Source organism: Stigmatopora nigra, chromosome 10, assembly GCF_051989575.1.
Source record: "Stigmatopora nigra isolate UIUO_SnigA chromosome 10, RoL_Snig_1.1, whole genome shotgun sequence".
NCBI classification, from domain to species: domain Eukaryota; kingdom Metazoa; phylum Chordata; class Actinopteri; order Syngnathiformes; family Syngnathidae; genus Stigmatopora; species Stigmatopora nigra.
Window position 1 is genome coordinate 12939503 of NC_135517.1, and position 14825 is coordinate 12954327.

Here is a 14825-nt window from a genome sequence, read left to right on the forward strand (position 1 = left end):
TTGAAACATCAGGATCTCTCTTTCAAGCTGTTCACTGGCTCACCAAAAATAAAATCTGTCTTTGTTGCCCATTAGACCCCTGAGGTCACTGCGTTGGTTTCTCTAATAGGCCCAGAGTCACATAGTGGTGAGATTTACTGACTTATCAAAACATTAATGAATTTCTGGATCGCTGATACGATTCATTGTTAATCACAATGCACATTTAGTGAAATAGTTGGTTTCAAAGGTAATTTTAGCTAGGTAGGTCTTCAGTAAATACAATACAAAAACCCTACAGTCTTGTCTTTTAACACTTGTTTTTTTTTAAATTTTCATTCAATATGGCTGTCATTGCGACTGTCCCGGTGCCTACTGACAAAACGTTTGGCTCAGAGTACAAATATTAGTACAAACCTGACAGTTGTCTTATGAATTATGCACAGCTCATTGTTCAGATATGAACAGACACGCACACACGCGACTATCTATTGTCAAAGCCCAGCAGTACGCTACAGTCGAGAGGCACTGCCTTATCTAACTACTTAACATATTTAGAATTGCTTGTGAGTTTTGTGCCGATCTCGGTCCCTCACATGACATTTCCATTAACGAACCAACACGGTGACTCTCATATCCTCTACAGATTAGAAAACTAATGGGATCATTTCTGCGCCAAACCATAGGGAACTAAAATATGACTATAACCAACTTGAAGGAAGTCTACTCTAAGCTTTTTAGGGGCCAACATCCTTCCCTACTCACAGATTAAGGACTCTGGTTTTCATGCAATTTCCACTTTGCGTTCTGTCTAAATCTGTTCCAGAATAAAGGTTAGACTGGAGCTTGAGTTACGATCCTTCACTGCTCAGGGAATACCCTGCGCTGCCAAAACACTCTGTTAACATCATCGCCTGGTGTTGACTGCAAGGTTTGCACCATGGTGATCTTAAACACAACTATCTCAAATTGCCAAATCTCAAAAGCTTCCCATTAAATATTTCTCTATTTTGAATGGTATGCTACAATCCATACGTAAGCGACACAATGTCATCGTGGTGCCTACTATTTTTTAGGGTGCATCAATGCCCCGAAAACCCATTTTAGTGGCGTTGAATGAGTCTGAGATATCAAATGGGTGGAATTTCCCTGCACAAAAATCATAATCCTAGCCTTTCCTCAATGTAGAAATTGAGCTTGTATCAATTTTACATGTAATATGGAGCAGCTTTTTACTTTCCTTTATCATTGTTCAATCATCATTCCTTTTGCTCCTTTCCCCCATCCTGCTGTCTGGACAGTGCATTAAGTATAGGGTGCAAATAAATGGGCCTAATACCTTCTTTAAAAAATCAGTTTAAGGCATCAGTGTCTTATGTCTTCTACCTATCCCATTTCGTGTACTTTGTCACTACATCCTGTCAAATCTACATTTATAAAAAAGAAAGAAAAAGAAAAACAACCTTATCTCTTTGGTGATCGCCTTATGTCTAAGTTAAACAATGTGGCCTTATTGGACTCTCCACAAAACCGAATAAATTGTGCAAATTCCCAGTTTATAGTAATTATTCTTTGTGTTTTGGGACAAAGTGGTCATTTATTTGTTTCCTAATCTTGCCTATTGTTGAAATATGTTTTAAATGATCACGATGTGGCTAGAATAGTTGTTGGTTTTGCGCTATTAACAAATTAGATACTGCTGGATAAAGCGTCTGGATTACAAATTTGGTATTTGAGGTGGGATTGATTTGCCAGTTCACCCGCACAGTAAGCACTTTACAAATTTAAAAATGTAAAACATTTACATTTTTTTTTGAAATTGCATGTGAATAAATATTTGCTGATGGCAGAAGCAGGTTTTTTCCATTGAAAAAAAACATTATTATTATTATTTTTTTTTTTAATTATTCTTTGGTCGCTCCTACTGAGATAAAAATCTTCTTTGATACTTAGTCTGTGTCTGGACCAGTAATGAAAACCTGCAGTGAGTGAGCCACATGTGTGTTTGTGTTTCTAACCAATCAAATCCCCACAGAATGGTTCAAAAGGGTCTTGTCACCAGTAGAACTTAACAAATGTAATAAGCAGTGCCCAAATGAAATCTCTAAATACAATGAAAGACATCATGTTGATCATTCACCTGCTGTTTGTACTTGAAAAGGTCCTCACTTGACTTTCTGTCTCCATACTCTATTGCTGCAGATTATACTTTAATATGCACATTTTTGTTCAGCTGTAGTGTAACACCCTTAGCGCGCTTGTTCATATCAGAGCGTTGTCTCCGTTCCAAATGGGATAATCTCAGTGTGAAAGAAAGATTAGTGGGACGAGAGCGCCAGCTACAACTCTCCACTGATCCCAGCCCCAGGCGCAACAGATCGGCTAATATGAGCATAGAATTGGTTTTCATGGTGCACTGGATGAAACATTTTTAGCCCCGCACCAAGATAAGCAAGTTCTGCACTAATTAAGAATGATGGCTACATTCTCAAAGATACCTTTTAGTTTGCCCATGGCAACGTTTTGTCTCCATGATTTGTGCCTTAAGTATATTATTATAGGATTTTTGTTGTCGGTGTTTTCCAATATTAGGTGATGGTGGGAAGGCAGCTTACTTTCAAAGATGGGTTTTTGTTACATTATTTGAAACAGAAAGCCAGCCAAATGGGACATAATGTTTGACAAAAGACTAAAATAAGCCGATCCATCATATGTAAACTGGGAGTTTGGAAAAACTAAAACAAACTTTGTTGCTGAAGTACAATTTGCACACAAACAAGCCTTTAAGTCTCTTAAGATAAACGAAGCCTACAGGAGTACGCACAGCAACCTTAAGGAAGATAAATAACTGATTTCATAATTAATGGTGGTGGAGATGGTTGTAAACACAGAATCCAAAAAAATAAATTTTCAGGTTGCAAATTGTCCTTTACATTAGGAAATTGATGCTTTAGCCATTGAGAACAGTGTTAGAACTTTTTGAAATGGCAATATTCATCTCTTGCATTGTGTTGTGAAATAAAGGGTATGTTTAAATTTGTAAATGTGTCTATGGAAAACATTCAACAACTAATATTGCCATGTTTCAAATAACAAAACAATTTTTTGGAACACTGTGTTATTTTTTGGAAGCATACAGAAAATGTAATTGTTTTCGCTGTGTTCAATTGGTCCTTGCAGTCTTTGGGTCAAATTGTTTACTAAATTAAATATATTAATTGGCAAAAAAGAGAAAACATCTCAATGCAAAAGCCCAAGTGGCCATTTCTTTACATGAAAGATCATTAATTCTCCATCACACGCTTGTGTCAGATTAAATATAAATTGGGCAGCCTTCCACATGTGAACAATTAGATATTAGCCCTATCCAAATACAGTTCATGAGTTAGACCTCTTCATGAATATGAACTGAACTGCTGTTTAATAAACATGAGGGGGGTGTATAAAGCTCAACACTTGCTCTCACCACCAATAGTTGAGCAGAGGGGTTGCTGCTGTGTTGAACAGGCTGAGAGCATGTGAGGTGAGGCAGGGGGGAGTGCTTGTGTGTGAGACAGGGGTGAGACAGCCGCAAGCTGGAGGAGTACAGTCTTGTCAGTCAAAGACAGAGCGCGCAGAGGGAATCATTTCAGAGAGAGGAAGATATCTGGCTTGTGTCTCTTGCTGCCTGAGCAGCCGCAGGGGGAGCCTGCATGGTGTGACCTCCTCCACCATGGGATGCAGACTCTCTACCCTGCGGAAGCCCGAAGAACATTATAAACTTCTCTACGAAGTCCGGCAGGTACCGTAACCCAAATTTTTCCGTCAGCGCTCTGAAAGGTCACCAAGTTGTTTTTTTTTATACTTTTGCATTGATGCCAGGCTATTTCCGTCATTCTGGTTGCTCATTAAAGGGTCACTTGCTACATTTGGGCAAAAAATTGAAGGAGTGTTGTTGCAAACTGAAGCGCCCGCAGCTGAGCAGCCTGAACTCTGGCCGTCGGGGTCATTTTAAGGTGGCGCGCTTTGCTTAAAGGGAGAGGATGATGAAGAGGTGACAGCTCTCTCAATGTCTCTGTTAGTGTGTTCCCATCAGTGACTACCTCCTCTTTGTCACTCCAATGCTGAGACAGAGCATTTTGTCTTTAACCTCTGTTTGACTTTTACTAGTTTATATTTAACACTGCAGTGTCCTTTTTGCACTTTTTCTTTAACTTGCAATGAAAATCAAGCATGGAGGTTTGCAGCTGCATCTGTACCAGTTGGTCCTAAAACACTTCCTATTAAAATGGAAACAATTGGTACTATGAATAACATTATTTATTATATTCCTCCTCTCCATATGTTTGTATTCATATTTTCTTTGAACAAAAGAAAACATTGATCTTATCTTCCATTCACTTAAGTCAACAGTGTTCAGTGTAAAAGGTACAACATGGGCCAAGTTAAACTGAGTACAATGTATATGCTGCCTCAGATACATACCAATGATTTACGTTTTATGCCTATACTTCAATTTTGGTGTCATATTATCCTTGTTTATAGAAGGAGAAATTCTTATGTTTTATGACTGGTTGAAAAACTGCATAGTGCTTCCTCTGTTCTGTAAAAGCATGTTCTCTGTTGGTTTGTTCTTCTAACAGCGTTTTGGATTTAATAGGCAGAGTGGTAGAATGAGTGACTTGTACTGGGACTACAACCTAAGACTCTGCTGGCAGACTGTGTTGTGCTGTTTGATTTCTGCGGTTACTTTAATACTTCCAAATCAGTTATCCCCCCATATTTTCATTCATAATTATTTCCAACTCTCTGTTATGTCAACCGATTAAAGTAGTTGATGCCTGAAATGAATATAATGATCACACACTCAGTAATATCTGAACTGGGAAGGAAAACGGGGGGGCCAAGTGCTGTGACTGCAAATAGTTTACCTTTGATCTGCTGCTGGGGAAAGAGGGCTTAACTTTTCAAAAATTCTCAAAGAAAAGAAGGCTTTCTGTCAGGACTATAATAAATGGATTATGAGACATAATATTGCAGCCCAAAATCCTGCCACTTAGGCAAACTCGCAATCAAATGCAAAATAACTGCAAAAGTGTGGACCATAGCTTTCATTTACTTCAACTTGAGTAGGGTTGGATTTTGTCTTGATGATCTTTTTTTTAATCATTCCTCATGCCAGGCAGCATCTTTATTAAATATCCTCATCCTACAATTTAACAGGGCTCTGTGCTACAGATTTGACAGCTATTCATCAGAGATGGTTATTGATTGATGTCCTGTGTAGTGTATCACTTCTGACTCAGTAACAGTAAGTGGTTCTCTGTCCCTATAAATAGGTATCTCTCACCCAAAGACGTGTGTCATTGGGGTCTGTCTTACTGGTGAATTAGATTATCGTTATGGAAATTGAATGAGTAATCCCAAAGTAGGTGAAAAAAAGTGCCATTGTCTTACCACTAAAAACTCGTATTATCGTAAATACTAAGTTTTGTGCCAAAATGACGTGTTCATTCATGAAAGGCGGAACACAGGCTGTTGTTACATGGGCCATTCAAGATAATGAGCTTGAAAACACTTCTGGGACGTCTTCATTCATTGCAACCAGAACAGACAGATTACTGTCATGAATTAAATTCCCAACAACAACGTTCACAGGAGGATTTTAATATACGTGTTTTTGCACATGACGGAGAGGAGAATAGATGATTGAAACCGTCTTAAGGGATTTGGGGCAAACATACCCGTAAAAAAAATATTGTAATGTGGTTGCGAAATGCAAAACTTTCTATTTTTTTATTGAATCAGTCAGATATGCCATCAGGAACTTTTAATAAGATTAAAAACAATCTTTTTTTGTGGCTTCTAACATGAGAAAACCTGCAATGCAAAAAGGTTGAGTTTGCTCTTGGGATTGGATACAATACAGAAGTATGGATTTTATATGGCTACCACTTATACGTACTGTTCTCCACAGTCTCCTATCTAAATATTATTTTTAATTGATCAATAGTTCATATTTTTAAAAGGAAATGTTTACATTTTTATAAATAACCATAAAAAGCCTCAGCTTTATCAGCCATAGGGCTTTGTTTTAAACTTGACCCTTCCGGCAGCAGGGAAGCCAGCTGTCATTTCTTCAAAGCACTAAATAAGTACCATGTAAGTTTCATTGCTTTCCTAGAGTCTTTGCACTGCCGCTCTTGAAAACAAAGTCTGACAGTCCCATCACTCTTAATTTATATAAATGCATGCTGTAATGGTTATGGCGCCATGCTGAGGATACAGCGCTTAATTAGAGCCTTTGTACAAGATGGATATTGAGGGGGTGATTCACACAGAAAAGAGTCAGTATTGTTTATGTGCTGTCATTTTGTATTTTTTCCTCAAATCTATCCAGCAAAACCCTCTAGCCACCCCCCCAAAAACCTAATCTTAAGAAGAAAACATTGAACTAACAATCAAAAAAAAAACATTCTACTTTGCCACTTCTCAGGTGCTAATGTTTAATTATTCTTTATTTAGCACTTGAAGGTTGCGAAGATGCCTCACTCGGCTCGATAAGCTGTGACATCTTTTGAGCAGCAATTTTGGCAACCTGAGATGGAGATATTTGTTTAAGTCACAGTCAACCATCTGTCTCCCTGCTCCACCTTCAGATACCACTGTCATCAAAGCAGTTATCAAAACACACACGACTCTGTAATGAGGCTTGACACCAACAGTGTTGGGTGACAAAGAAAGGATCACAAGCCCCCGACATTATGTGACTGAAGCCCGGCGGTGGGTTTTTAATAACACCTCGGTTCAGCCCTGTAGTGGTTTCAGCATCTGTTAGACACTGGAGCAGGTGGCACTTGCCACTGGGGAGTACTCGTAGAAGTGTGTGTACATTGTCAGTCCAATGAAAAATTGCTGAATGGATTACTATACCAGAGACATAAAACAATGTGTATAGCAAAACAATCAAACTAATAAAATTGACATTATGTTCTAAATAGATTGAAAGGCATTTTATGGAATAAAGTTTTAGGACTGATTGAACTCTGCTGTTTTGTTTTTTCCAAAATATTGGGGAGGTGAGATGGCTGCTTTTCACGTCAATATTAGATATTTAAATAAGCTTTTTCCTAATTGTGCCTATACTATAGATATTTGAGTATATAGAAAGGAAAGTGGTTTATATGCAGTGTGTTTTGGCATATTTAATCTTTCATTTTTCGCTGAATATCACTTTGTTGCCAAAATGTATTAGTCCTACCTTGTTGATATCAAAAAGAAAAAGTTGGTTGCCAAATATTACATTTCAGCCTGTTATTTTTTTAATTACAAAGATCTGTTGAAACATTCATGTCTGTTGTAAAAGGGATGGATTTTTGTCATATGGAGACATGTCTGTTTTATAGAGATACATATCTTGCAGATGGGGTACAATGGTGTTCTGTAGGAACAATGACCTGCTCCACATGAATATCCAGTGGGTGTGTTTCTATATAGATAAATGAATGTCTTTTATTTGAGGTTACAAGTGTGTTACATGTGGATAACATTCTAATGAGAAAGAAGTTCAGGTCTGGTGCACAGTGCTAGGCATTGAATTCCAAAAATCACAGCTGTGTGAATTTCTGGCCAACAGCTAACAAAACAGAGGTGATTTAGAACTAATTAGTAATTCTTTTGGTAATGCATTTCCTTTTCTTTTAAATGCATTTAACAGAGACATTGCTCAGGGGATACAGAGTCCTTTATGCATGACAGTCACAGTTTGTTATGTCCACCCTCACTCAAGTTCATCTGCAAAGGCAAATCTAACCATAGGTTAAATTAACAGAGGGCAATCAGTAAAACAAAACATCTTGTGGTTGCTTTATTGCAGAGTATTGTGACTATAAACATGTGATTCTAGATAGGTCAACTAGAATGTATTATATTAAAGGATTTTGATAGGGTGAGATACCCGAATAAACAAGCAATGTGGTTGTGTGTCAAGAGAGTGTTGTGTGTTTTCTCCCAGTGTGCCGTCAAGGGCCACTCAGTGTCAGAGGTGAGAGGAGTGAATAGAAGCTGTGAGACCCCCTCCACAGCAGGGAGGAGACTCCCCCAATTGAGAGCAGTGGAGCAGAATACTCACGGCTCAACAGAAGAAGGGGGCTAAAGGCTTTGTCTCTGGTTCACTGCCTTCAAGTAGCTCTGGGATTCCTGGCAACCAGGTTTGAGTGCTGAAGATGACATGTAGCATGAAGGAAGCACAAAGGAGTTTGCGTTTCTTAGATGATGTGCAACATCATGGAAAAATGGCCGGATTTTGCGATATTCTGTTATTGCTGATTTCTTGTGAAAATGCCTATTTGGCTTTACATTCTTTCAAATCTGGCACTTTTATTTGAACAAGTATTAGTCCATTTGTTTTCTAATTGCTGTGAAAACCTGCTTGACGCCCATATTAATAACACAGTTTTGGCAGTGTTTTGATGTCGAGGATTTAGAACTTGAAATGTGCAGAGATGATCCAATTATTCTTAATGCTCAGGATTAACATCAATCCAAGCTGGTTGTTAGTTGGCACATAACGTCCTTATTCCTGCGTGAGTTTTGCTGTTGTAGTTTTATTTCCTCTTAAATCGTATGTATCTAACACAGCACGGTGTCTTTGGTTTACAGTTGTTTCACATATAAAAGAAATAATAATATTTATTCTGCAAACATTGACCTACAAAGGACATTGAGGATTTATTGCATACCAAATGGCCTGCAACACCACATGCTTTTATCTCAGAAGTAACCGAATTGTGAGGAAGCATTGATTTGGTTTGGTTGCATGGCGGGAGGAGGGACCCTGGACTTTGTCTATTTAAGGCATCAATGTTGTGTCTGTATTAACCTCTAAAATCAATAAAGAAAAATAATTACTGTCATGGTCCAGACAACCATCTTTGTTTACTCTACATTAAGTACAAAATCTATTGCTATTAGTTTCTGTTATCCCAATTAATGTGTCTAGTATAGCCTTAATATTGACTGCTGAACAGTGCACTGTGTAGATCCAATTTGCATTTAAACATGAGCAAGTGTTAGAAGACAGGTGACAGATGGATGACTGGGTGGAACATTTCTTGTTGTATTGGCCTTATTTCTGTCTTTCAGTTTCTTCTTGAAGGACTGCTTGAATATATCATTAAGTAATCATGTCAGATGTCATGTTTCTGCTGTTTTTGTGGAGTTTTAATAGCGCATAATGCAAAAAAAACATGCTCCTGACATTTTTTCCCTGGCTTTTCTTTTTCCAGGTCAATGGCAAAGACCTGTCAAAAGCATCCCATGACCAAGCAGTGGAGGCATTCCAAACTGCCAAGGATCCCATTATGGTGCATGTTTTGCGTCGAGCTCCTCTACCCAAACTGCTCTCTCCCACCTGTGAAACTAAACTGTCAGACATCAGCACCCAAACTGAAATCACCCTTCAACACATTATACCCTTTACCACGTTGCCATCATCATCCTCCCCCTCGGTGACAGTGCTCAAGGATTTCCTGCTTCCACAGGAGTAAGTACCAACTATAATAATTAATTAATGCATTATACTGTATGTGTGATGTTTCCATTTCCCTGGTGTGTTTTGTCAAGCTTGATACCTCAATGGTGTACTAGCTAATCTGTGTTTTCTTTCTTTAATCACATTTAATTCGTTTTTACAAATTAAGGGAACACAGGCCAATAGAATGTCACTATACTCATTTAAAATACTTTATATTTTCTGCCAATATAATCCCACTTTACTCATTTAAGATACTTTATATTTTCTGCAGTTACATTTAAATTATATTCCATAAACTAGTTAAACACTAAGTGTGGTGTATTGGTATTTCACTCCAAATTGTTCCCTTTATCACTTTTTTAAGATAGTTTTCAACTATGGTATGTTTTGGAAAGAATAGGGGTGGAAGAAAAATGCACACCAGATTACACATGCAGGCAGTTAATTGGGAGCGTGACACCATATCTGAAATCTGTGATCACACAGGATGTGGCTGAGCTGAGATGGGAAGACGTAATATCCCAGGAGCTAGCAACTCCCATGGGTCATGCAGGCAAATTAAACAGAGAGTGGTGTTCATGTATATTTGCATATTTCCTTTGTTTCTTTCTCTGTAAGGTATTTGAGTTTAGAGAGTGTGGCTGAATTTTGCCCCACTGGGCACAAGCCTCTAGCCCATATGAATCAAATGGGGTTTTTAAATTGATTTCCTCATCCAATTAACACCATAGAATATTAAAATGTGATGTGCCTCTGGGTTGAACTGCAGTTCAGAATTAGACTGGGGCTATCTTCATGAAGTTCATATTACTTTCGTAGTATTCCATTTTTTTATTTTTTCCTGTATTCTGTCTTTTTATATTCAGACATCCTCCAGGCCATGAGTATTTTGACCCCAATGATTTTCTGGATGGTATTAATCAGGACATAGAACGTGAAGAGTTAGAATATGAGGTAAGGATAATTATTTTTCTTCTTTTATTAACGTAAAAATTTCCATTTAACACCAAAATTATACGAAATGCTACATTGCTTCCATTGAATTTCTCTTCAGAATTAAAAAAACTCCCATCAAAATATGGACTTCTCAATTATATAGATTCTAACTACATACCAATATAAACAAATATATTGTTGTTGTTGCCTAAGCAGACTTGGGCTCGCCTTTGTGTCTCCAGTCATTGGCCTTTCAAGTGACCGCAGAACTAATATATCTGAGTTGTTATTGATTACCACTCTCCTCCATATACAGCCACTGATCTGTAGACCAGGAAAGAATCATTATTTATCATTACTTACCAGTGATAAGGTCTAATAAGGCTTGGGCGGGGAGATGAGTGCATGTCGGATAACTAGATAGAGCAGCTAATCATAAATCAGTCGTGATGGATCTGTTGATTTTCGTTAATAATACCAGGATGAAGCCATAATGTAGCTTTGGGGACTCCCGAGGCTTCTTTGCGATTTGTCTTTAACCTCTTTAAGAATGTAGTATTGCTTTAGTCATTTCAAGATCATAATTCTAGGATGTCAGTGTGTCGCTGGTATCTATTTATCTTTACTCATTTTTGCATGTCCTTCTTCGGTGCTCCTTTTTCCAATGCAACCACTAAAGCAAATGCAGAATCTTGACACCTTCGTCTTAATCAAAATGTGTTGATGTTTGACACAAAATTGTGCAAAATGTATCTCAACAGGAAGTAGATCTGTACCGAGCCAACATCCAAGACAAGCTTGGCCTGACAATCTGTTACAGAACTGACGATGAGGATGAAGCTGGGATCTACATCAGTGAGGTAATACTAGTATTATTTTCCCTGCATCTATTTTATTAATTTCAGTTCTGACAATTGGAATGATAAGTAAATGAAACCATTGTATATAATGCCAAATGCCACATGACTTGGAAAGAACAGAATGGATATCATGTTTGTGATTTTTGGAGCATTTTTCGTTTGAGTGAAGAAAAAAAACAAATAAATTAATACATACATATATTAAAACCTTTTCATTTTTCTTTAGATTGATCCAAACAGCATAGCAGCTAAAGATGGCAGGATTAGAGAAGGTGACAAAATCGTCCAGGTGAGAGCTCATATCTCGTCTTCAACATGTCCATTTGTTTTATTTACCTGATGTGCTTCTAAATGATCATTTCCTTAATGTCCTTAAAGATCAATGGCATCGAGATCCAAAACCGTGAAGATGCAGTTGTGCTCCTGACCAGCGAAGGAAACCAAAATATCTCTCTATTGGTTGCGAGACCACATATCCAGGTAATATAAATCATTACAGATACTCCATTAAAGTTATTTGACTTTTCTTGTCTACTATATATAATTTAATAACTTTCTAAATGAAATCATAGACTTGTGAGTACAGTAAATGGTTTCATTTAATAAAACATATCTTCTCTTCACTGTGGGTCAGCTGGATGAGAGCTGGATGGAGGACGATAGGAATGACTTCCTTGATGAACTCCACATGGACATGCTGGAGCAACAGCACCATCAAGCCATGGAGTTCACTGCCAGCATGTTACAGCAGGTACTTTTCTCTCACATACACCAACACAGGCTTTTGGCAAAGACACAAAGATTTTTTCATCTACAAACCGTTAGTACAAATGTTTAATTGTCAAATAGCATTCCATTCTGTAAACAGTGGAGAGCTTTCATCTCTGTATATTGTAGAGTATTAGGACCAATGCCAAGTTCTCTTGAGCCTCACGTAGGGTCTATGTTTTTTGTAGAAGAAGCACGAGGAAGATGGAGGCACCACCGACACCGCCACACTTCTCTCCAACCATCACGAAAAGGACAGTGGAGTTGGTCGTACTGACGAGAGTACAAGGAACGATGAGAGTTCAGAACAGGAGAACATTGCTGATGACCACACAACAGCATCTAACACATTAAGCAGCTGCAGAAAACTGACTTACAGCCAAGACACACTTGGAAGTGCCGACCTGCCTTTCAGCGGAGAGTCATTTATCTCCGCAGACTACACCGATACCGACTTTCTCGGCATCCCCGCAGATGAATGCGAGCGCTTTAGAGAACTCCTGGAACTCAAGTGCCAAATGAGGAATGGAGGAATTCAGGGATTGTATGCTAAAAGCGGTAGGGCCGAAAGCCAAGACCAGGAGGTTATAGATAAAGAGCTGGAGCTGCTCAACGAGGAACTGCGTAGCATTGAGCTCGAGTGCTTTAACATTGTCCGTGCCCACAAGATGCAACAACTTCGGGAGCAATGTCGTGAATCCTGGATGCTCCACAATAGTGGCTTCCGCAACTACAACACAAGCATCGATGCACGTCGCCATGGCCTCTCAGACATTACAGAGATGCCGGAGAAATCCGACAAAGACAGCTCCAGCGCTTACAACACTGGCGAGAGCTGCCGAAGTACTCCTCTTACGCTAGAGCTGTCTCCAGACAACTCTTTGCGACGCGGGGCGGAGGATCAAGCTGGGCCGTCAAGCTCCAACAGCAAGGTGCCCAAACCTCTGTTATCCCCACTCATTGAGGCTTGCGACCCTAGCAAAAGCACGGCTACTTTAAAGGATCCAGATTGTTCGCAGGTGGGAAGCAAAGAGAGGAATCAGGGAGAGACCAGCAAACCCGGAAGAAGCTTTGCTCAGCAACGCTCGCCTTATAAACATGCGCACATCCCCGCCCATGCCCAGCACTACCAGAGCTACATGCAGCTAATCCAGCAGAAATCGGCTGTAGAGTACGCCCAAAGTCAGATGAGCCTGGTCAGCATGTGTCGGGACTCCATGGCTTCAGGTGACCTGGGCCAGAAGATGGAGTGGAAGGTGAAAATCCGCAGTGATGGTACCCGCTATATTACTAAGCGACCCATTCGGGACAAGCTCCTGAGGGAGCGTGCCATGCGTATACATGAGGAGCGTAGTGGTATGACCACGGACGATGATGCCATTAGCGAGCTGAAGATGGGCCGTTATTGGAGTAAGGAAGAAAGGAAGCAGCATGCCGTACGATCCAAAGAGCAGAGACAACGTCGTGAGTTCATGAAGCAAAGCCGAGCTGAATGTCTGAAGGAGCAGGTTAACCCAGAGGAAAAAAAGGAGCCCAACATTTTTGAACTCAGCAATAAAAAGATGATGAAAAAGAGAAATAAGAAAATATTTGACAACTGGATGACCATCCAGGAACTGCTCACTCATGGTACCAAGTCACCAGATGGCACTAAAGTTTACACTTCACTCTTGTCTGTGACCACCGTTTAGGCGTTACTCTCACTTTTACAAACTGACTGGAGGGGGTGGGTGAACTGTAAATAGACACGACCACTAGGGGGTCGACGTTACTGTTCCGTTCAATGTGGCAAATACTAGTTGTAAATACGCAATAATACTTTTATGGAGTTTCCACAGGATTTGTTCAATGCTTGATTTGATCGCAGTTGGTTGAGGCTGGACTGTAGAAAAACTGCCAAATTCGAACAATTTCTTTTTTTTTTGTACGTTTTTGTGTTTGCTCTTTTGCATAATTTTGGTAGCCTTTTCATTCCAAAGTAGGAAATGTGCCAAGTATAAACAGCCAGCATTGAAACTATTTTACATATTTTTCGTACGATACTGTAGTATATATCCTATATCAGTATTCTCCTGCTTTGCGTACTTTGCTTTTATTCATCCATTTTCCTGCCAAGTATAAAACAATCCTTTTTAAAAGTTAATTTGTAAATAAAACAGACAACACTTGCAGAAAAAATATAAGTTTAAATGTACTTTCCCTATAATGGTGCTGAGTTCCCAAAGTTATTAACACCAGCAACATACCATTTGTTACATAATGTAGAAATCAATGTAACATTTATGTGCCTGTTTAGAAAAAGGCATTTCATATATTAATGACTTTGTGTTTGGTTTTAAGCACGTATAGTCAGTTTTCCTTCCATAAGCCTTTATGTACTGAAGTCAATAACAGCTCATTAAATCCTTACTTAGCCACAAAATTTGACATCCTGTACAATGACAGAAATAAATTATTGTTTTATATATGATGAGCACATTTGATTGGAATTTTTGTTATTATTTTCTTTTATTTTTTTAAATTGTTGAGTACACCCATTGCAAACTACAAGGAACCTCTTACAAAATGTATGCTAGGAATATCCTGGGACATTGTAAACATCTAGGATTCACAATTTTTATTTTTCCATATCAAACGTGGAAAGACTATGTGACCAATGACCCCAACACTATTTTCTTTTCTTTTTATTAATCTATGCCAAATTTGACCGAATTTGAAACATCATATACAATTTAAGAGTAGTATAAAATACACTCCACTGGCACATT

The 14825-nt window shown here is 38.8% G+C and overlaps 1 protein-coding gene across 2 annotated transcripts in view; it reads left to right on the forward strand.

The window, feature by feature from the left end:
- The window catches only part of pdzrn3b (PDZ domain containing RING finger 3b), a 50043-nt gene extending 35518 nt beyond the window's left edge, over positions 1 to 14525 (forward strand). The window contains exons 1-8 of one of the 2 annotated variants that reach the window (XM_077726902.1): positions 3469 to 3760; positions 9246 to 9502; positions 10360 to 10447; positions 11191 to 11289; positions 11516 to 11578; positions 11668 to 11769; positions 11924 to 12040; positions 12246 to 14525. In XM_077726902.1, coding sequence (XP_077583028.1) covers positions 3692 to 3760; positions 9246 to 9502; positions 10360 to 10447; positions 11191 to 11289; positions 11516 to 11578; positions 11668 to 11769; positions 11924 to 12040; positions 12246 to 13748 — 2298 coding nt within the window. In that variant the 5' untranslated portion in view covers positions 3469 to 3691 and the 3' untranslated portion in view covers positions 13749 to 14525. Of the gene's footprint in view, positions 1 to 3468; positions 3761 to 9245; positions 9503 to 10359; positions 10448 to 11190; positions 11290 to 11515; positions 11579 to 11667; positions 11770 to 11923; positions 12041 to 12245 lie in introns of those variants that run through there. The other variant, XM_077726901.1, reaches the window with a different exon arrangement.
- The last annotated feature ends 300 nt before the right edge of the window (positions 14526 to 14825 follow it).